The sequence below is a fragment of the Eschscholzia californica genome, unplaced genomic scaffold (assembly GCF_041429995.1).
Source record: "Eschscholzia californica isolate CP2 unplaced genomic scaffold, dmEscCali1.0.p SCAF_1, whole genome shotgun sequence".
Lineage (NCBI taxonomy): Eukaryota > Viridiplantae > Streptophyta > Magnoliopsida > Ranunculales > Papaveraceae > Eschscholzia > Eschscholzia californica.
This window is the reverse complement of record NW_028238198.1, coordinates 76260561-76283675: the sequence shown is the minus strand read 5'-3', so window position 1 is coordinate 76283675 and position 23115 is coordinate 76260561. Positions and strand designations below refer to the sequence as shown.

The 23115-nt window shown below is 36.2% G+C and overlaps 2 protein-coding genes and 1 long non-coding RNA gene across 3 annotated transcripts; all 3 read left to right on the top strand.

Annotated features, from left to right (window-relative positions):
* The first annotated feature begins 4256 nt into the window (after positions 1 to 4256).
* LOC147569252 (uncharacterized) lies at positions 4257 to 5469 on the top strand. The gene has a single exon (XM_086655718.1). The coding sequence runs from the start codon at positions 4310 to 4312 to the stop codon at positions 5321 to 5323; it is 1014 nt and encodes a 337-aa protein (XP_086511844.1). The 5' UTR covers positions 4257 to 4309; the 3' UTR covers positions 5324 to 5469.
* Positions 5470 to 7793: 2324 nt separating this feature from the next.
* Positions 7794 to 11169, top strand: LOC147569251 (uncharacterized). Its single transcript, XR_015231221.1, has 2 exons — positions 7794 to 10143; positions 10744 to 11169. It is a non-coding gene; the product is annotated as an uncharacterized LOC147569251 (long non-coding RNA).
* Positions 11170 to 13292: 2123 nt separating this feature from the next.
* On the top strand, positions 13293 to 22646 carry LOC147569250 (ARM repeat superfamily protein). Its single transcript, XM_086655726.1, has 27 exons — positions 13293 to 14146; positions 14240 to 14332; positions 14539 to 14720; positions 15019 to 15295; positions 15374 to 15441; positions 15547 to 15616; positions 15698 to 16024; positions 16301 to 16380; positions 16497 to 16548; positions 16717 to 16870; positions 17006 to 17093; positions 17261 to 17357; positions 17444 to 17534; positions 17974 to 18056; positions 18169 to 18351; positions 18544 to 18795; positions 19081 to 19176; positions 19281 to 19375; positions 19489 to 19552; positions 19663 to 19753; positions 19849 to 19922; positions 20203 to 20379; positions 20516 to 20589; positions 20788 to 20894; positions 21072 to 21190; positions 21281 to 21358; positions 21965 to 22646. The coding sequence occupies exons 1-27, from the start codon at positions 13982 to 13984 to the stop codon at positions 22184 to 22186; spliced, it is 3459 nt and encodes a 1152-aa protein (XP_086511852.1). The 5' UTR covers positions 13293 to 13981; the 3' UTR covers positions 22187 to 22646.
* Positions 22647 to 23115: the final 469 nt, after the last annotated feature.

Below are 23115 nucleotides of genomic sequence, written 5' to 3'. Positions count from 1 at the left end.
AGAGTTCACATGATGAAGATTAATTCCATTTTGGTCCCAATATAGTGACAAATTCGTCATTCTGGCTCGACGTTTTGACTAGCTTTCATTTTAGTCCCAAAACTTATCATGATGTTAGAGTCTTATAGAGATGTTAATTCAATTTCCTCGAGCTTAATTCCTTCCTTCATCTTCCTCTCGCATTGTTAAAAAAAGGAATGGGATGATATTTATTGTGAACACAACACAGAAACCAATATATACAGATAGTGGTGAGGGTAAATGTGAGAATGAAGAAAAATAACTTAACGTTTCTCTACGAGAGTGGGATTTTAAGAGACCAAAATAGAAATTTGTCAACTAATTAGGGCTATAAAAATAAGTTGGTCACAGTATGTGGATAAAACACAATAAAAAGTATAGGTTTTATTTTAATTGGCTAGTGCATTTTTTGTTTTTGTTTTTTGTGTTCAGATATGTCTTTACTTTGTCAGATGGAGTTGGTCCCTTAATCACATTATCTTTGTAATTTCAAATTTTTTATTAGTTTGGATTAGTTTATTTGAAGATAAGTTTAAGAATAGTTACTGATAAACTAGACTTTTTTAAAGTTGTGATACTTTTAAGTGTAAGCACAAGAGTTTATCCACTCCACAGTCCACACTCACCTAGATACTACAAGTTGAGTTTGCTTATTGGCTTCCCTTACATGATATATATTGATTCATAAACTTTTTCAATTTTTAAGCCGTCAAAGATCAGTTTTAGTGGATTCCAAGATATATCGAGTTTGTGCTAACACGTGTTCTCAGTTAAATGATAGGAAAGGTTTGTATGTAAGTCATATATTCATTCCAATTTAACAAGTCAAATTTCAACTCACATATTTATATCGATTATAAAATTCCTTAAAGCCCTTATTTAGTTACTTGTATCTTATTGGGGAGTTCTTTAGCACTACATTTTACCCCACTACTACAGCTGCTAGACACACAAAAAGATCTTGCTTCTAGTTCAACCGTTTGAACTTACAAGAACTCCTTTAGTATGAGACCTTGAAAACCATATGTGGATGCTCGAGCGATGTATATGATACACTCTGATCCACAATGATCGTGGATGGAGTTATGATGCATTCATTTTGTTTTCTCTAAATTAACCCAGATTTTATGTATGGCCTATTACTCGAGAATGCATTGTGCGTGAAGCATTTTCCGTACGGAGATAAAGATAAAAGGACGTGTGAATTATATATACCAAGAGTACCTGCAATTTGATCCTTTGCCTCGTAGGACAATTGATTGAATGGTGGACCAAGATTTGCTTTAAAGGTTTTGTGTAATCTTATTGTTAGTCAGTGTACTAGAGTGTTCAAGTTTTAATACAATCGAACAAAGTTCTCCGAAAATATGTAAGATCAATTTTAAGATTGCCAATGTGGCACTGAATAATTAATCGTCTTTTACGTGACCAATATTTTCATATCGTAAAATAATAAATCTACAATTCATCCACGTCACGTCCATAATTATAAACTTTTATTGTTTTTTTTTTTGTTGAACTATATAAACTTTTATCGTTATTTGTCCATATGAGTATTTTTGGATAGGGTCATTTATTGAGACCCCACAAATTCATGTCTACAGTTCCAACTGCTTTGATATGAACACATTTGTTCTTTGTATGTATTAGGAATTCATTGCCTCTCTCCTACTCACTTTCTGTTTCCTCCTTTAACCCCTTGTGGCTTCTGTTTTGGGGGGATTTACTGACTTGATTAATTTTAAGCAATCAAATTATGGTGATAATGCACAATGAGACCTAAGTTGTGATTTGATTGGAATCTTATGATTCGTGGTATATAATTTATTTCTAACCTATCCATCTTTAGTGTTATTCTCTTATATAAATTATTGACATAGTGTTATAAAATTCCACAAGAGTTAGTGGATCCGAAGGATACATGGTTGAAAGTAAGTTATTGGTTCATTCATCAATAAATATGAGCAAGGGAATTGTGCTTTTGCCTCTTCATGAGGGTAGTGATTCAAATTGAGTAGTGTCTCTCGACAAAGATGGTGGTTCATATTGACTCGGGATAACTGAAAAATAACATGCTATGCTACAAGACGTTTTTAGAATAAATGCACAATGCTAAGCAGTCTTTGCATGTTGAACGCAACCAGACCAAGACGTTTAATCACGCCACTCCAAATTCATCATCTCTCCTAAAAAAAAATAAGTGTCATCTCTCTTCATCTTTTTTGAATAAGAGCAACTCCAAGCGTGCTCTATTACTCCAAATATAGAGTTTTAGCACCTCCAAAACATGACTCTAATATTGGAAGGGCATGACAAATTTAGGAACCAAATTAGGCTTGGCACTTCGTCAAAAAAAAAAAAGATTAGGCTTGGCAGTTTACATAGACTGAGAGCATCTCCAATGCAAAACTCACAAAAATCTCTATTCATCCTATGTGTCAAGTTCCAATTGAGATTCTCACTCCTAGGTGGCCTTAATAAAGATCCCCAATTTTTTTTTTGTCTCCTATTCAAAACTCTAAACTTATCTTATTTAATTATGTGGAATAGTTATTTTTGTCAATAAATAATTAGTTATTTTAGAAAATATAGAAGACACGATTCCTATTGGTTGAAAATCAATTATTGATGAGTTGGACAATTAGAGATATCATCGTAGAGATCCAAATAGAGTGTTGCATTGGAGAGGAGTTTTAAGAAAAAATTCAAAAAATCTTAGGTGGCACTCAGAGTTTCTAAGATTGAGTGTTTCATTGGAGATGCTCTGATGCCCCCCCCCCCCCCCCCCCTCCCCCTCCTCTCCCCCACCCACCCGCACAACCTTTAATTGTGTCATGCAACGCAAAATTTGGCTGATTTGCCACGGCACAACACGACCTATTAACAAATCGTGTCTAGCGGTTCACACATATTAGTGACCCACCAAGACACTTAACTGTATCGTGCTACCACGGCACAAGGCACACTGGATTAAATTTAGTAGATTCATTAAGAAAAATGGTAGAATTCATCGACATCTAAATGTGGGCACCACTAGAAATATGCTTGGTTGCCCAAATTCCCTATTTGATATGCAATGTGTACACCATTTATCATCAATCAAATCATTGGGCCCTTCTTGACAGAGTTAGGCAGTGGCAATATGGAATGCCACGTCTCATTTGAGTTACCAAACACCCCCTAGTGACAGGCTTGAATAATTGATAAGAGATGGTCATGTTGATATATCCTACTCCTATCTATTTGGTCTTTGTCTTAAACTATTAAAAAACTTGAATATATCACCATTTGAACCTTTTCCTTCCTAGGTATCGCCTCAGATCAGAGTGATCACATTCAATAGCCATCCACTTATCTTTGGCAATGTTTCATTACTTTGGTAATCTATTGGTGGTAATTTGAAAACTTATATAAATTTATATCTGAAATACATGAAAATATAATTGTCTAAATTCATATCAGATATATTATAAATTATATAATGTACAAGTTTAGTTGTTGATATATATCTCTTTCGATACCAAGTGTTTATATTATAAGAATTTTGTCATTATATGAACAATTTTACAGAGCCATAAATTTAAGGCACAATTCTTAAGACTTACTTTAAATATTTAGGGGGGAAAACCCCAATACATAGCTAATCTATTGATGTTTGGACTATACTATTGGCATCACCCTACATTACTTGGACATTACAATTTTGAAGTAAATTAGTCTTTGAACAACCTTTTTCTTCCGAGCTAGGTGTCAAAAAGAGTTAGGCTAACGGACTTACATAGTAGTCGAGCTAGTGTTTTGGAATGAGTCAAACTCCCCGGACCACCACTACCATCGTCAAGCTCTCTCCACCTCTCTCTATGGTTTCAGAAACCTTTTTCTGTTGAATTGTCAAGGTGTCTCGAATTTTTTTTTGAATTGTCAAGGTGTCTCGAGCCATTGACCTCTAAGGTGGAAGACTAAACCTCTTACCTCTCCAACCAAGGATTGTTGACGGGTTTCAGAAACCTTAGAGAGAAAAAGCGGAGGAGAGAGAGAGTATAAAATTTGTTTTGTATAAAATTTTCAATTTGTTTTTGGGCTTTGAACATTTTGTTTGGCGGGCTTTGAACATTTTGTTTGGCCTATTAAGACTCCAAGTTTGGGCTTGTGCTCACAAATTCATGAGAAGTTCAAAAAACTTTTATAGACACTTCCACTATTTTTAAACCCCCAATCTTCACGTAGCTTATATCACTAGTTTTCTCCTAAAACCCTAATTCTCCGACTCTCCCTGATCTCTGAAACGATGAAGAAGAAGGCAAAAACTTCATCAATTATCTCTGCGACGAAGAAGAAGGAATCAAAGAAATCAAAATGCGTTTCTAATGGAGATCAGGAGTTGATAATCCAAGAAAACTCAAAGTTTTTTGATAAACTTGTTGAATTAATTCCTGCTAGGTTTTACCTTCCGGTTGAAGAAAAGAAGGCATGGTTTCAAGGTTTAAGTAAAGTAGCAAAAGCATCAGCAAAGAAAGAATCAAGAGAAAACATCAAAAAAGCTAGAAGAGCAAGATTAGATCCTGAGAAATCTTCAGGAACCCTAGATTTACTCAAGGAAAACATAGAGAGAGAGAATGAAGATGAGATAGAATTTGAAAATCCAGTCAAAATGGTTGGAAAAGAACAATCTTTGACTTACGAAGAGCTTCGACAAAGGTTTCAGAAGAGACTTGAAGAACTTCGATCAAATCGAAAAGCAGGACCTTCTGAAGAATCAAACAGACAGAAAAAGAGGCAAATTAATCAAGGTAAACGAAAACGCGGCGAGAGTGAAACTGAAGTTAAGAAACAGAAGACTAGTAATGAAATTGAAATGGAGAAAGAAATTTCTAGGGTTTCTGATGAACTTGCATTTAGTCATGTTAAGATTGATGATAAAGATGAAGTAGGTAAAAAAAAGAGGAAACTTTCAAAGTTACAAGCTCTTGAAGAAGCAAAGAAATTACAGGAAGCTAAAAGTGATCCTGATAAAGGTGAGATAATCTCAAAGAAACATTCATGGAGTTCAGCAGCTAGTAGAGCAGCTGGAATTAAAGTTCATGATGATCCTAAATTGATCAAACTGAGTATCAAGAAGGATAAGAAGAAACATGAGAAAAATGTTGGGAAATGGAAGGAAAGGATTGATAGTAGAGAGAAGATTAGAGCTGATAAACAAAAGACTCGGTCCGAAAACATTTCTGGAAGGATTCAATCAAAGAAGAAGCGAAAAATCGAAAAGAGAGAGAAAAAGCTAATGCAGCCTGGAAGAGCGAAATAATGGGTTTGTCATTGCTACTACTTCAACCTAGTTTTTATCTTTCATGAGACTTAATTTTGATTATACAAGTTGGGTTATTTTGCTTCTGTTGAATTGGATGACATTGATTGATCTGAATCAGAAAACAGGGTTTTTTTGTTATCGCATATTGTTGTGAAGATTTTGTCTATTAGACTCTTTTTTCTTAGATGAATATGCAAATAGTCGTTCTCTTTCGAATGCTATTCAACTTATATCCGGATTACTTGTTAATGGTTTTCTTTCGATGATATATGATTCGTAGACACATGGGAGCTACTATTTACTTGTGAAGTATAACTAGCTTATCGTTCATTGGTCGAGTTATGTGAATCTTAGACTACAATGCGAGGAGACCCGGGATTTTCAATGGGGTTTATTCAATTTGCTTGATATGTGAATTCCTTAGTAGCTCTTGTATTACTTAGAAACCTAGTCGTGTACTATACCTCGACCTAAAACACCCATAAACTGCTTAGACAGTTAGATGTTAAGGGAGTTGATAGCTCTTGACATCAATGTGATAGAATAAGATTGAGAGATGGAGGTCGGACCCTTCGAAGAATGTACTGCAATATAGCATGGTAAGTGCTATAAACCCATCATTAAGAAGATTAAATGAGTGAGTAATAGTTAATGGAAGGACTCATGCAAGTTGTGCCGTTGGTTTAGACCATTGTTTTTATGGGTTTGGGTCTAAACTTCGAAGTAGCACTAGCTCAATATTCGGTCTTTGTTGATAACAAATTTGATGTGAAATATTATTTTCATTCTAAGTTATAGTCTATATGTTTTGTGACCCAAATTTGAAATTCATAAACGATCGAGTACAATTGCCAATCAAGCAGCCATTGGTATAGTAACCATGTCCGCCTGGCTTTATTTCTTCTCTGCAACAAGTCAACAACAAATTGGTCCACTCCCTGCCATTGAAGCCGGAAGAACAGGTCATTGCTTGGAGCAATGCCATTTCAAGTTTCCAACTGCTTGATATCTGAAGTCTCTCCAACAATGGATACTGTTTCGACCTGAGATATTTTGTAAGCAACCAAACCACCAACTCATGCACATCTTGATATTGAGTTGCACATATCGGTTTTTTCCATGTCACATAAGTTTTAGAAAGCGAAATGTTCGTATATGATTGATATGAAGTTATTACATGTCTGTGTTATTCGTATTTGTTTTATATTTGCTAATTAAGGTCGATTGTTGTGTTGAACAGTTCTCTATACATTCTATTACTGTGAGTTCTAAAACGGAGATGCTTTATAGTTCACCATTTAACCATTACATCTAATTCTCGAGTTACTGTCAGTAATAACACCATTATATGCCTAATACACAGATTTGCAATTTAAAGCCAAAAATTCATAACCCCTCTACACTTTTGTTCTTGGGTTTGTTTATCTCTTCGAAAATGAGTGAAAACCAGTTGGTGTATTTTTTTAGTACTCGAGATATGAGAACAACAGACTCTGCAGATTATATCTTTTTGAGTTGCTTCTAATAAAATAAAAAAAAGTCGACTTACTGAGAAATAAGACCTCTCAAACTCTGATTCATGGGCTCATGGCAATGTGGGTCAAGCCATTACCGACTCCCGAGGCAAACTCCTAAGCATCGAAACATTTCCTTTGCTGCTCCTACGCATCTTTACCCATCTTTAAGGTCGCATTGTCCGCCCAAATTTACTGTCGCGACAACATTTGGTACACTTTTGACATTTGTCTCTATTGTACCTTGTTTTGTAAGAAAGACATGTTGAGATAGAAAGATTATTGTTTCTAACCTAAACTGTTTTCCATTAAAATGCTTCTCATTCTTTTTTCTAAATGTTAAAACGGTAAACACGCCATCTTGTTAAAGCTCAAGAAATTGTCTCTCACGTCTTAGTTTCAATTGACAGAGGAAGATGACAATGTGCGATTCATCTATTCCCGCGCAAACCCCTCCACCACCTCTTTCATAGCAAGATACGGTAGGGCAGATGTCGATTGACTCGTCATCTACTCCGCATAAGATGATAAGACACAATTTCTCTAGAATCCTTAATAAACATTACTCTATGCTCGTTGTGTCGGTACCATTCTTCAATATTCTCCACGTGAATTGGTTGATTTTTTTTTTTTGTAAACTTCGATTCTTCCAAAACAGAATCAGTTAAAAAAATGAGGGGGGCTGATCGGCTACTAGTCTTCGATCATACTCTCCCTTAGAGCATGTCCAATGTGGGGGGGGCTGGGGCTCCCAAATTTTGGGAGCCCCAGCCCACATGCTCCAACCCGGGAGCCCCGGGGCTGGGAGCCCCATGCTCCCTGGCTCCCAAATGGGAGCCCGGGCTGGGGGGCTCCCATCCCCAAAATCTATCAGTTGGGAGTCCCCAACGGCTAGTTGGGGACTCCCAACAGTTGAATTGGGGTGGGTCCCCCCACCCCATGTTTAATTTTTTTTTTTGTTTTTTCTTTTTGTTATTATTTTGTTTAATCTTTTTTTGATTTAATTTTTTTGGTGTAATTTTTAAATGTAAATCATTTTTTATTCTATTTTTTTTTTAAATAGAATTTCTTTGATTTTTTCTTAACACACTTCATTGATTGAAAACCAAATACATAATAATCGAAATACATAATCGAAATACATAATAACTCCCTACAAACACATAATCGAAATACTTAATAACTCCCTACAAACACATAATCGAAATACATAATAACTCCCTACAAACACATAATACATAAAAACAAGTAAAATAACGGAAATAGTTCCGTTTAGTCGTTGCGATCTTTAGTATTCCACAAGTGTTGTACAAGATCTGCCCTTAATCGTGTATGCAAATCTTTGCTTGTAACTCGACCCGGAATAGAACCAACATGACGAGAACGTGGTCGTTGATCCCTTTCTTGTAACTCTTCTAGATACAATCCAAATAAAAGTTCATCATCTTCCCTATCTTCTAACTCTTGTTGAATGATCAAATTTACTAACTCATAACTATCATCCATTGAAGGGAGAGAGAATATGGAAAGAATGTAGAAAGAAAATGTAGAGAATATAGAAACAAGATGTAGAAAACTTAATGGATAAGTGGTTGTATTTATAGGTGAACAAAAAGTAAAAAAATTCGAAATTCAAATTCCCCCCAAAATTTTTGTAAAATTTGAAATTCAAATTCCCCCCTAAATTTTGGTAAAATTTGAAATTCAAATTTCCCCAAAATTTTGGTAAAATTTGAAATTTCAAATATTAGAGCCAAAATTTAATGGGTGAAAATTAAAACACAAACCTCACACACTTACACCACACATGTACAAAATTTAGATTTGGGAGCCCAACATTGGAGTTGCTCTAAGCCTCGGGGCTCCTGAAATTCAGGGGCTCCCAAAATTGAGAGCCCGAGCCCCACATTGGAGTTGCCCTTACAAAATGACTTCCCTCAAAGCTCGAAACTTCTCCAATTCCACTCAAGTTAATATGACTCTTAATATCAAATATCGTATATATATGGGGCCGAAAAATCAGAAAGACAGTTTTGTCCTCTAACTTATTCTAGTAGGGTGTCGTCTGTGACCAAATGGGGCAAAACTCAGTTTTGTCCTCTAACTTATTCAAAAACTAAAAATCAGAAGTCCCCTTCCGGACAAAACTCTTTCAATGCTATAACATACAAATCGGTGACCAAATGGGACTAAGTTAACAGGATGAGAATTTTATAGCTATAACTCAATGTTTAACTTGTGCAACAATTATGAAAGATTCCTTTCATGGGTATGTTGAATTTTTAGTTTTTGAATAACCTAGGGTTATTTCAATATCACTTTCTTCAAAGAACAAAGATTGACCTAGAAAGAGACTAATTACAGAATTCATAGTCATACATGATTAAGTCCTGTAAATTAACCTAAATCTAGGTGAGTAAGTCGTGTAGATTTAAAACTAATTGATTGACTTATGATGCTTCAAAAAGAGAATATCACTAATTGAAAAGGGTATTTACTAGACAATGATCATTGTTCCATCACTACAAGTCACTCTAACCACTTAAACAATGAATTAGTAAAAGTTACTATCACCGAAATAAAGGAGTAAACAAAATGATTTAATGAAATTGTTCACAAAGAAAACCTAATCTATCAATAGTCAGACCTTCTCCCTTATCTCCAGATACCTTATCCTTCAACTTCTCCTTCAACTTGTCCTTTTCCTTGAGTCATGGACCCTGAATTTGACTATTCAGAACTAGACCCACCACATGAAGATTTCTTGTCCCCGTAAAAATTCATCCACTCTCTAATTGATTCAGTTTCAGAAAGAACATTGTTTCCAATAGACTCGTCAGTTTTAGGGTTTGAAGGTACCTGACGAGCAACCTTGACATTACTATCATCGTCATCGTCATCATCTGATGATGATGATGCTGAAGATTCAGTATCTTCCGAATGTTGGAACACACGAGAGAGATCACGTTGCTGGTAACTTGCCGGCGGTTCATTTCCTTCGTGACAAAATAGTATGGAGCCGTTGTGGAGGTGACAGTCGTTTAAACGGATGAACGGGAATAAATGTTTTCTATCTTTGTTCATTAGAAACAGTTGCTTGTTCATAGGAAGATTCAGAAGATCCCTTATCTTATTTAACAAAACAGCGACGTAATCCTTCTTCTTCATCCGTATTGTTAGTGGTGCATCTCTTCCAATTGGATCATAAACTATTTTCAGATTCATCACCATTATTCTCTTTTTCTGTTCTACTCTCCGCCGCTTCGGTTTATCCTCCATCTCTCTAGGGTTTTGAAAATAATGGTAAGTCGTTTCCCAACAAACTTATATACTACTAGTAATAAGTATTTAGGGTTTCTTTTGTCTTTAACAAAAAAAAAAAAAAAATTAGGGTTTCTTTTGTCTTTTAAAATCAGTAATTCTTTTTTTTTTTCGACAACCGGGATTTCAGTTCAACAACAAAAAAAAAAGACAACCGGGATTTCTTTTTTTTTTTGAGGGATTCTTATGATCTTATCCGACCACACTCGTGACTGTGAACAATTTTTTAAGAGTTAATTCTTATTTGGCCCCCTACTTTGTCACCAGCTTCTTTTATGACCCTCTATTTTTCATAAATTTAAATATGACCCCTTTTTTAGTGACCAAACTCGTGACTGTCTACAACTAAGTTTTTATCTTCATTAGACTTAATTTTGATTATACCATTTGGGTTATTTTGCTTATGTTGAATTGAATGACATTGATTGATCTGAATCAGAAAACATAGTTTTTGTTTTATCACGCATTGTGGAGAAGATTTTGTCTATTACTTGTTAATGGTTTTCTTTTGATGACATATGATTCATAAACACATGAGTACTACTATTTACTTGTGAAGTATAACTAGTTTATCTTTTCAAGTGGAGGAGACTGATGCAGAGGAATTGGCCGAGAAATACATGGATGAGATCGAAGCAGTCAAATACAAGGGTGACAGACTAAAACGGCCAAAATCAAAGCTACAGGTGTCGGAATTGGACGAAATTTTGAGGGATGGTGCGAAATAGCGTTCCGGTCACTCGTTGTGGCTTTGCCACAATGGACCCACTTTGAGGGGCAAATTCCATCGTTTAGGGCCTCAAAACGAACTTTTACTAGTTTTTTTCTATTTTTTGTAATTGTTTTCAGTTTAGGATTTCTACTATTCTAGTATTTTATTTTTTAGGAGTTTCTATTGGAGTTTGACCAAGATTAGGAAACCCTAAGTCTATATAATGAGGGCTTAGAAGTTGTTCCAGTCATTCATTCAATCAATAAAATTCAGTATTTTAGTATTCTTTTTACCAATTTCGGTTCAATAGTCTTTAGACGGAGTTCTAAGGCTTTTAGCAGTTTTTCCGCTGCGTCAAAAACCTAATTTGTGTATGGTCGACCTAAAACACCCATAAACCGCTTATACAGTTTGATGTTGAGGCAGTTGATAGCTCTTGACATCAATGTGATAGATAAGATTCAGAGAGGGAGGTCGGTCCTGTCGGAGAATGTACTGCAATATAGCGTACGTACGTATTGCTATAAACCCACCATTAGGAAGATTAAATGATTGAGTAATAGTTAATGGAAGTACTCGTCCAAGTTGTACGGTTGGTTTAGACCATTGTTTTGAGTGGTTTAATTCTAAACTTTAAAGTAGCACTAGCTCAATATCCGGTCTTTATTGATAGCACGTCTGATTTGAAATATTGTTTTCATTCTTAGAGTTATAGGCTGTCGGTTTTGTGACCCAAATTTGAAATTCATAAATGAATGAGTACAATTACCAGTCTAACAGCCATTGGTATTGTGACCATGTCCGCCTGCTTGATTTCATCTCCACAAGTCAACAACAAATTGCTCCACTCCCTACCATTGAAGCTGGAAGAACAGGTCACTGCTTGTGCTTGGAGTGTTGCCATTTCAAGTTTCCAACTACTTGATATCTGAACTCTCTCCAACAACGGGTACTGTTTCGACCTGAGATATTTTCTAAGCAACCAAACCGCCAACTCATGCACATCTTGATATTGAGTTGCACATAGTTGGTATATGATTGATATGAAGTTATTACATCTCTGTGTCATTCGTCTTTGTTGGTGTATGTAGCTCAGATATCACTAGTCAGAAGTAAAGACATACACTAACAAAGACGTATAACACAGACATGCGATAACTTCATATCAATCATTGTCGCCAACCACCACCTCGAACTGGGAGAGAGGTGGTGGTGGAGTTGAAATGAAGAAGATGCGGAAAGAAATATTTATTGATGATTTTGCAGAGAGAGAGTTTCGAAATGAATGGTTCCCTAAATTTATATTCCCATAAAATCTGAGAAACTACTGAACATGTGCCAAATGTACCGGCCTATCTTTCCCACGAAAATTTTATCACCTGCACATTTTATTTTTGCAATAAGCAAGATTCCATCAGCTTCAAAGTTCTCTAATGAGAGTATTCACGATTCAAGATGGCTCATTTTCGGAGCACACAAACCGAAAAACGAATTAATGACTTTTCACATATGTGAAATGGTATCTGATATGATGTTGTGGATGGGCCACGGTACTTTCCACTCTAGATTCCGAAGATGTCTAATAGTTCCTGCGAGAACCCCTCCGTAATGATTCTCAAAGTCCTCTTGATATTGCCATTTCTATACCCAACAGGAAAGTTTCAATGTCATCTGATGAGGGGGGTGATAGCACCTTCCCCGTTCCCTAATTAATCGACCACTGGTGTCTCGGGACCACGGCAATGTTGGAAATTTGTAATTTGTAATTTCCTATGTAACTCTTTATATTGGGAGAAATATTTAGATGGAGTCTATTCTAAAGTAGAAATATCTAGAGAAGAATAGTCTAGAGAAGTTTGACTAAAAGATTAGTCTAAAAATTATATTAACTCTTTGTAAGTCCCAATGTGGAATTCTCTAGTCTTTACTAGTATGCTCTATCTTTAGTATAAATAGAGATAAGATGTGGGAGAGGAAGCATAGGAAGCACAAGAGAAGCAAATTAGATATTGAAATGAAGAACTTATAAAGTAAGTTGTAAGAGTTGAAGGAGCTCTGTACGGGCTTCTAGCTCGTACATCTCCAAATTTTAATATAGTTAAATATATTACTATATGCCTAAATTTATTATAAATCTTATCTAGATATTTTCTCCCAAATATCGTCCCCTACAGGCAACACTAACAACATCAATACTCCTGCATTCCCCATCGACATTGATCTTTACCCATCCTTAAGGTGGCATTGTCCACCCCAATTTTACTCTAGCAACAACAAAAGTTGGTAAACTTTTGACATTTGTCTCTATTGTACATTTCTACCTAAGTTTTGTAAGTCATGTTGAGATAGAAAGATTATTGTTTCCGACCTAAACTACTTTACTACTTTCCATTAAAATGCTTCTCATTCTTTTCTATCTAAATGTTGAAAGGTAGACATCCCATCTTGTTAAAGCTCAAGAAATTTTCTCTCACATCTCGTTTCAGTCGACAGAAGGAGATGACCATGTATGATTAACCACTTCTTTTATCGCAAAAATACCGTAAAACAGATGATCTCAGTTGACTCGCCATCTACTCCGCATAAGACACAATTCTCAGAAATTCTTAATACTAAAAACATTCCCCTGTGCTTTTAATGACGGTGCCATTTTTCAATACTCCACACAAACTCGTTGATTTTTTTTATAGACTTATATTTCCTTTAAAAAATGCGTCAGTTAAAACTGAGGGGGTGATCGTCTGCTCGTCTTCGATCATACTCTCCCTTATAAAATGACTCAGCCGAAACTTCTCCAATTTAACTCGGAGTTCATACGACTCTCTTAACATGAAAATGCTCAACCAAAACCGTGTCGTCCTTTTTCAACAAAAAAAAAAAAAAAACCGTGTCGTCCTCCAACTTACTGTAGGAGGGTATCCGTGTCCGGAACTCCTCTTCCTCAAAAACTCTTTCCGATAAAATGGATACGACACACCTTTGCACCCGAAACACTGAGAGAGTATTTTGTTAGCGTGGCACACTCGTTGATGAGTCACACCAACTCACCATCGTCGTCGTCCTCGTCTTCCCTTTGATCTGAGAAAAGGGAACGGACACTGGACAATAATGGCTGAAACTCCAGTCAGGTCGTGGAGGACTTCATTTCTAACCCTAAGGGATGAAACCCTAACTTCTACTTCTCCACCTTCCCTCCACTCTCTTCTTCAAAATCTCGTTTTCTCTCCCTCTGATACATTGATCCATGCCTCCCCTCATCTTCCTTCTCACGAGGTAAATCCCAGTCTCTACTTGTCTGAATTGTAGATGTTTTGATGGGGATCCATTATCATTCCCCTATACACAAATATAAAATTTGAATGTCAGGTTACGTCGGATTTGATGCTTCTGGTGGAATTGCTGAAGAATGCTTGGGAAGGGGAAAATGAAGCTGATATTTACTTTCATTCTTGTCACTTGGTAATTCACTTTTCAGTTTGATTCTAAAATTATTAGAAGATAGAAAAAAGATCCAGTTTTGTGGAGTACTGATTAGTTTCTTTATCAGTTTTTAATTAGAACTGCTCAGTTTTAGTATAAAATGAAAATAAAAATCAAATCTTTAACTAAAATCTTCATTTTTTTTAGACATGGTTGTTTGCTCAAGCTACAATTTATGATTTCAGATACATGGTGTTACTTGTCGAGTTTGCCTGGAAATAAATTCATCATTTTGGTCTATTATGTTGGATTTTCTTGGAAAAGTGGTGCAACTATGTATTGACAACAAAGCTGAATCTAAGCAAGTCGTGTTATTAGGAAATGCTGCTAGAATGAAAGCCTTCACGGAGGTTATACAAATTCTTAAGTGAGTTCTTCTACTTCATGAACATATTGTTTTCTTATACAGTAAGATTTGAACTCTGGTCGTGTTACCACCCAATCAAAGTGGGCTTCACAAAGTGAACCCGATTCTATAGTGAATAATAACTCGACAAAGATTGGTTTCTGCAGCACTATTGAAGTCTGGTTAAGTTCCAAATTGACTTATATTGTTAACTTTGTTTCTATTCTAATTTCAGCTTCAAATTTCAGTAGTTAATGTTTGCTCGGTACCAACTCTTGGCAAGATTTGGTGATGAAAATCCTCTTGTAATTGTTTTCAGATACATGGATGATAGATATGGTAGAAAATGTTCACTCCTCGAAAGCACCCAGTTAGTTAAGCTGCTGCACCATATTGTTGTTTGCTCTCATTCGGAATTGTATTCATCACCTTATTTAAGTGCTAGCAAACAGTTTCATGTGGCCGAAACTGGGATGAAAATCTCTAAATGCGAAAATCTGTGGGAGGTTCAGACTATTGCCTTTGTTATGATTGGGGGTGTACTTGCAAGACTTGAATCTTCTGTTTCAGTAGAAATATGGCAAATGACAGTTGAGGTATGGGTGTTCTCTTGTGCAACAATTACATCTAATTATTAATTATAAGTCCACCTTAGAGTTTCTATTGTGAATTAGGTTTTAAGGAAAGTAATTGACGCGTTGGTGGCTAAGAATGTGCTTGTGGAAGACAATCTCATGTCTAGGTATGCATTTTCTTAGCGGCTAAATTACCCGAACTTATGCTATCAGTCTATACCTTATTTTCATTTTAATAAATTGTAAAAATTCTGTTCACTTCTGTCTGCTAGGTTTTATACGTCTCTTCTTCAGTGCTTGCATTTAGTTCTTTCAACCCCAAAAGGTTCCCTCTCAGACCACGTAAGTTTACTGTTTTTATCACAAAATCAAACCATCTTATGTTATTTTGTTATTTACTTTTATAGTTCTTAACGTTTTCAGGTAGCAGGGTTTGTAACGGCACTGCGAATGTTTTTTGTATATGGACTTACTAATCGATCCCCATTAGTTTGTACTGCTACTATTCATAAGGAGTTTAGCTCCTTAAACAATACTACAAGATTGGTGGATTCCGCAAGAACTGAATCTGGTGCATACCGACCCCCTCACCTACGCAAAAGAGAGTCTCGATCTACCTCAGATAATGAGGCTTCTGTTCTTGGTTTTACGTCATCAGATTCAGAGCACAGTGATAATGATGGATCAGGAAATAATAAGGACTACTTTCGAAGCTCTAAGGCTAGAATAACTGCTATTATTTGCATACAGGTACTACTGGTCTGTTTAATTGTATTTTTGAACTCATTTGGTTATTGTGTTTGGATTTCCATCATGTTATTTTCAAATGGTGCAGTTTCATCATAATAGCCATTTGTTTAGACTGGTTTTGATACTGGTACCTTAAGCAGTATATGCAGTTTATTATATCACAAAAGATGGAGGCCATGTCCTATAGTTAATTTTTTTTGGCGAAAGTACTAATCCGTTGGATTATTGGCAGTTAAACGTTTATATGTTGACATTATCTGTGATTGCCTCTCGCAGGATCTCTGTCAAGCTGATCCTAAATCACTTACTTCTCATTTGACAATGCTTTTGCCTTCGAGTGATGTGCTACATCCTAGGTGAATATTCTTCTTTACTTTTCTTCGCTCATATGATCTTTTTTGTCAACCAGAAGAAGTTTATTCATAATCATCTTCTTCTTGAGATCAATTAATGCGATTTGTTCATTCCCCAGGAAATATGAAGCAACTCTACTGACATGCATGCTCTTTGATCCTATTGTTAAGGTATAAATCTTTTCTTCTTCTTTTTCCTCTGCAATGCCCTTCTTCTTTCTGTGTTTGATATGGATTTCTTAACCTATTTCTTCAAACAGTTAGTAAACTTCTTTTTTCATTACTGTGTTATGGATGTTCTTTGCTTTTACATCTATATATATCTTATGTGGTGTGTAGACACGGATAACATCTGCCTCAACGTTAACTACCATGTTGGAGGGGCTTTCAGCAGTTTTTCTGCAAGTAGCAGAGTACAAAGAATCTTCTAAACGTGGATCATTTACTGCACTTTCAAGCTCCCTTGGTCAAATACTGATGCAACTTCATACGGGTAGATGAAAGAGATTTCTGTAAACACTATATTTAGTAAAATACAACCTGAAATTCACGAACGTTAGTCTATGTGGTGTTCTTATTTAGTTGTTTATAATTCATCACTTGCTTTTATGGACAATCTATTCTGCAGGTATACTTTACTTGGTTGAGCGTGAAAATCACTGTGGGTTGCTTACTTCCGCATTTAAAGTTCTCATGCTTTTGGTTTCTGCCACTCCGTATGATTCTGTCTTTGACTAAGCATTCTGTTTGGCGATTTTCTCTTGAATAGCCTACCACCTGATCAGCATTCCTTTTGTTTCGTGCTTCTCTGTAATTATTCATTTATTGGCTCTTGACCTTATTGACCTTTTTTAGTGTCTAACATATGATGATTATCAAGCAGATATGGAAGGATGCCTGGAGATTTGTTGCCATCTGTAATATCACGTGTTCGAATGCGGATAATGAAGGGATTCCAATCTAGAATAGATGGTCTTATGGTTAGTTCTTTTTAGACTAAAAGTCAGCACCTCATATCCAGAGTTGTCTAATGATTCCTTTATTAACTCTGCAGCTCTGATGACAGGTCCCAGCCCTTGGTTGCTTGGTCGCAGCTTTGTCCACCTCACCTCCGTCATTGCAGGTCAAAGAAATGCTTCAGGAGGAGATATCTGCAGGTTTTTATCTGGCATAAACAGCATGTTCTGTTATAGTTTTTGAATCAAAATTTTGAACCTGGTGGTGTAAAAATGTTGTCTCAAAAGCGGTCAGCTGAAGTGCTAATAGACCAATTTTTTAATATTAGACTGCCATTTTGATAGTTTTGAAATAATATTCGGAAGTATTGTTTTCAAATATTTCTGAGCTTGGACACATGAAATTTTTAGCACCTCAGATGGTAAATATAACCAATACTAATCTTACTCATAATATTGGTCTTATTGGCCCTATCATCTGATATGTTGGTGATATATAACACTGTGTTCCTTGCCAGAAAAAAGGAAGATTTATATCAACCGATATATGAGCTGGACTACAAATGTCATTCCGCACGGTCTTTTCTACTATACTTCTTTTTCTCGGTATATTTAACTTTTGTTTTTCTTCACAATCTAGACGGGAAGCAAAGCATGCTGTCTATGACATTTCAATTGGCTGAACGTGTGACAAATCCAACAATAAGTTTTGAGGCTTTCCAGGTAATTATATTCTCATTGAAAGTCTTCCTTACAAGTATCCGAGTCAACTCTAGCAAATTGTGGTGCTAAATTAGGTAATCATGTTCTCATAATCTCATATATGTTCTTTCAGGTTCTTAGAGCTGTGTCGCACAACTACCCAAGCATAATGACTGCGTGTTGGGAACAAGTTTCTGCTATTGTTTATGGGTTGCTGAAAGTAGCGACTCCCGATGGTTCAACCAGGCTGCTTAAGAAAGATGTTGGAAATACTATAGGTTCACTTACAGAAAGATGCATTACAGCAGCAATTAAGGTCAATATGTTCATAAGTCATGACTAGATTATAGTTTGACATTTTCACGTGATATCTTTTCCCAGACAATTATTCTCTAACTAGATGGTGCTGAAAACCGAATCTATATCATACTCTCCTCAAAGTGTTCTTTCTAGCATCATTATGACATCATTGACACGATGATAACCTTAAAGTTGAATCATGATTCAGGTTTTGGATGAATGTCTGCGTGCAACATCTGGATTTAAAGGCACTGAAGACCTTTTAGATGACAGATCACTTGACACCCCATTTACATCTGATTGCACAAGAGTAAAACGAATTTCATCTGCGCCATCATATGGACAAGATGCTACACATTTCTCAGAAGGCAATCACCTCTCAGATTCTCCAGGAGTGAAGCAATGGTGTGAGGCAATTGAGATGCATCTACCACTAATCCTATGGCATGGATCCTCAATGGTGTGTTAAATGATTTTTCATAGCTTATATTTTATCTCCTGTTCTTTTTTGGCACATTCCTTCAGGAAGCGAATCTTGAATTTTTGAAAGATATGCCAATTTGTACTCTCCAACGCTTTATTTTCTGTTGTGATTTCTAGTCCTTAAGATATTCTTGCACGCTATAAGTCCCCAAGTTTGTTATTTTTCTTTGCAAAGTAGAAAAAGCACTTGCTGACTCATTGTAATTTCAAATTTAGTTGCTCTCTGGGCTCCTTCACCAATTTCCCTTTTTTTTGTGGATAGGTAAGAGCCGCATCGGTTACTTGTTTTGCGGGCATCACCTCCTCAATTTTCTTCTCGCTTGTGGAGGAAAAACAGGAATTTATTCTTTCTTCCTCTGTAAGTTCAAATACTATTAACATAATGCACTCTATATATATTGCTAACTAGATGTGGTGAGGGAAGCTTCTGATTATCAAAAAATTTCTACATAAACTTTGTAGATTAAAATGGCGATGAATGATAAGGTTCCTTCAGTAAGATCAGCTGCTTGTCGAGCCATTGGTGTCATTGCATGCTTTCCACAAATATCTAGCAGGTATTCTGTCATTCCTGTTATATGAAAATTCACTTCAATGCAACTTGCAAGTTAACATCCAAGTTTCGGTGGAAAATGATAGTGATAAATGATGTGAAACTTTAATCTTGTAGAGCAGAAACTCTGGACAAGTTTATTCGTGCTGCTGAGATTAACACGCACGATCCTTTAGTCTCGGTATTTTTCTTGCTATTTCCATTTAAGATGAGATGTTAAAAATCAAATCAATTTCTTGTGAACAATCATAAATCAGTTTCATAAGGAATTAAGGATATTATTTATTGCAGGTTCGTATAACAGCATCCTGGGCTTTGGCAAATCTATGTGACTCACTACGTCATAGAGCAAGTGATGTACATCTGGAAGAGTATACCTCAGGTGATTTTGAAGATACTTACTGTGATGATATTGCATAAATCGTGTTTCTACTAATCCTAGATTCTGTTTCCCTCTCTTGTCTCTCTAAAGCATAGACCTGAAGACTGATTCCCGTTGGATAACCCTTTTAGCTGACTGTGCTCTAAGGCTGACAAAAGATGGAGACAAGGTAAGCAGCTCTCTAAGTCTTTCTCTGCCTGAATGTGAACACATGCACAAGTTAGTCGTATCTTCATTCTGGCCGCACATAATTTCTTTCAGCTATGTCATGACTTCAGTCGTTAGTCGTGACTTTACATTGTACCTTTGGCCCATTTTGGAGCTAACGAAGCCATATTTTTCAAGACTACTAAAAAGATATGGCTTGTCGAAAATCTTGTCATGACTTCACATTGTACCATTGGCCCATTTTGGAACTCATGAAGCCATATTTTTCTTTACCCATTTAGGTCAAATCAAATGCTGTTAGGGCTCTTGGGAATCTTTCTAGATTTGTCAGATTCACAAGTCTATCGAATGTACAAACTTCAGAAAATGTCTCTACATTAGCTTCTTTAGGAGATCCAGATTGGCTGGGAAGAATGGTGCAAGCTTTTGTTTCTTGTGTGACAACTGGAAATGTGAAGGTATCATTCACCTATTCTTCAAGTCAACATCAATTTTAGTTCATAACACTTGTCTGAATAAAAAAAATCTATCGCTCATCTTATCTTGTTTTCTTTCTCTCTCCTATTTATTCAGATTTATATTAAATTTTGATAGGTCCAATGGAATGTGTGTCATGCATTAAGCAACCTGTTCCTGAATGAGACTATAAGACTTCAAGATATGGCTTGGTAAGATATAGTAACTTTTGTGCATTTTCATTATCACCATGTTTGCCATGTACATCTGTATCACATATGCATGAGATGGGTATCCACTGGCTCTGGCCCAGAACGTATTTGGCGAAGGTTGGTGTTTGAGTGTTTGCTGATACTGAACATGGGTTATATATTGGCTGAGAAGTTGATAAATCTTTGATTTTATTGCAGGGCTCCTTCTGTTTTCAGTATTCTTCTTCTGCTTCTTCGTGATTCTTCTAATTTTAAGATTAGAATACATGCTGCTGCTGCATTGGCTGTGCCAGCATCAATGCTTGGTAATACGCGGATCTTATTTTTCGTGTAATTGACTCGTTCTGGTATTATATTGCCGTGGTTTTGGCTGCTTTCTAGAGTTCCTTTGGCTGAATAAATGCAATGCTACCATTTCAAATCGAGATTGTGTTTCTTGCGGCCTTAATATGATATTTCTTCATGTTTCTATAAAAATGCAGACTATGGTAGCTCATTCTCTGATGTTGTTCAAGGTCTAGAACATGTACTTGAAAATCTAAGTTCAGTCCAAATTTCAATTGCCTCAAGTTTCAAATATAGAGATGCACTCGAGAAACAGGTCTATATTTGTTGCCGCACAGCTTCCATTCATTTTCTTTCTTATCAGAAGCTTTTATCTTATCATTCCATTCTCTACTTATTTTTACAGTTAGCGTCGACTACCCTGCATATGCTTGGCCTGGCTTCATCCACTGATCACCAACCTCTGAAAGAGTTTCTTGTCAAAGTAAGTATATTTTATTAAACTCGCTTTACACCTCTACTTGGTCTTGTTTAGGGCCTTTAGGCAATTGTTATACTAAGTTACTAACTGTGAGAACAAGCACACATAGGCAAAAGGGAAATCTCATGATGAACAATAAATTATCTAGGGCCCCAGTTATTGTTAATTTGTTTTAACTTGGATGCCCACAAAGGTAATATAGTACTGAAGCTAGGCTTGCACTTAATAGGCCCAACTGTTACATGGATGCCACATCACCCAACAAAAGAAACGTGTTACGAACCTAGGCTCGAAGTACGCCAAAGGTGAAGGGGCGTGCCACTTTGTGAGAATAGTCCCATATGGAAAAAGGGAAATCTCAAGATTAAGAATATAATATATGGGGCCTCTCCACTCATTGCAAGTTAGTTTTGAGTTGGATGCGCACAAACTTAATACTAACTTCGGTCTGGTACGATATTTTTCTAGTACTAGTACCTTTGCTCTTGTGAATCAGCTATGAAATAAAGCAGCTTTTAGAGTCATCCCGTGTTGCTTATGAACTATGAAGTAGTTTAATCCATCACAGTCCCAAGCTAAGCCTTAATTTTTGTCTTTCTTTTGGTACAGAAAGCCTCTTTCCTAGAAGAATGGCTCAAGTCACTCTGTTCATCCCTAATAGAGACCAATAATCAACCTGAGGAAGGATCTACTTCATCTGAGGACCGAAAAGATGGACAGAAGAAAGAGATGATATCGAAGACTATAAGATCATTAATCGAAGTTTATGAACGCAGTAATCACCAATCAATTTCAAGGAGATTTGAGAAGCTGCTAGATAATTTATCCTGACGCACTCTTCTGCATCTGCTTCTGGTTTACTTGGTGGTTGTCGCAATTCTCTCCAAACAATACTATGGGACAAGTGACTCCGTTCCGCAAGTGTTAAGTATCTTGGAGATAAGAACCAAAAGATGACCAGATTTCCTCGGTGAAGGTGAAATTATGATTTGGGAAGATCTTTTTCAGGCAAGAACAGAGGAAAAGTGCACGAGGTTTGATCAATTAATGTTGATCTTCCCAATAGTTTACCAGTAGGTTAGGTTGTTGTGTATGTTATGAGATGTGTATTATGCAGTTTAAATACAGTGTGGGGTTGCAATGCTAAATGTCATTTAAGGGTTTCTTTTTTTTTGATGAAAATTTAAGGGTTTCTTTGATTTACTGTTCTTTGTAAGGTTTGAGAAATAGAAAAATTTGTATTTACAACAACCTACTTATTTGGGAGGTGGAAAAACTTTTTTGGTTGTCATGAAGGATCCATCAAATTCTTCAGGCTTTTATAGCAAGATCCTTGCTTTTATTTTTGAATCGATAACGAGGACTGAAACTTTTTGCTTTTCTGTATATTTCATATTCAAACTGAAACTTAGTTTATGTATTGTGTTTACCGACATGTATATATTTGCATATAACTAGAATTCACATAATGGGTGTGTTTCTGGACCAAATAGGTATAGTTTAAAACTAATTGTACGCGTAAGTCTGTTGAGAAATATTAGCACTCTACGACATTGGTTTTTTTTGTATTGTCAGCGTCCCTCGAACCCTTGACTTCTAATTAGGTGGAAGACTAAACCTCTTACCACTCCAACATTCTCGGGCATTCAAATTTGCAAACGGTAGATATTATAATTTGCAAAGTTGGTAAACTGTGGACATTATTTTCCTTGTAAGTGTTTTCAAAAGGAGTTCCATTGGTGGTGGAAGGGAAAGAAGTA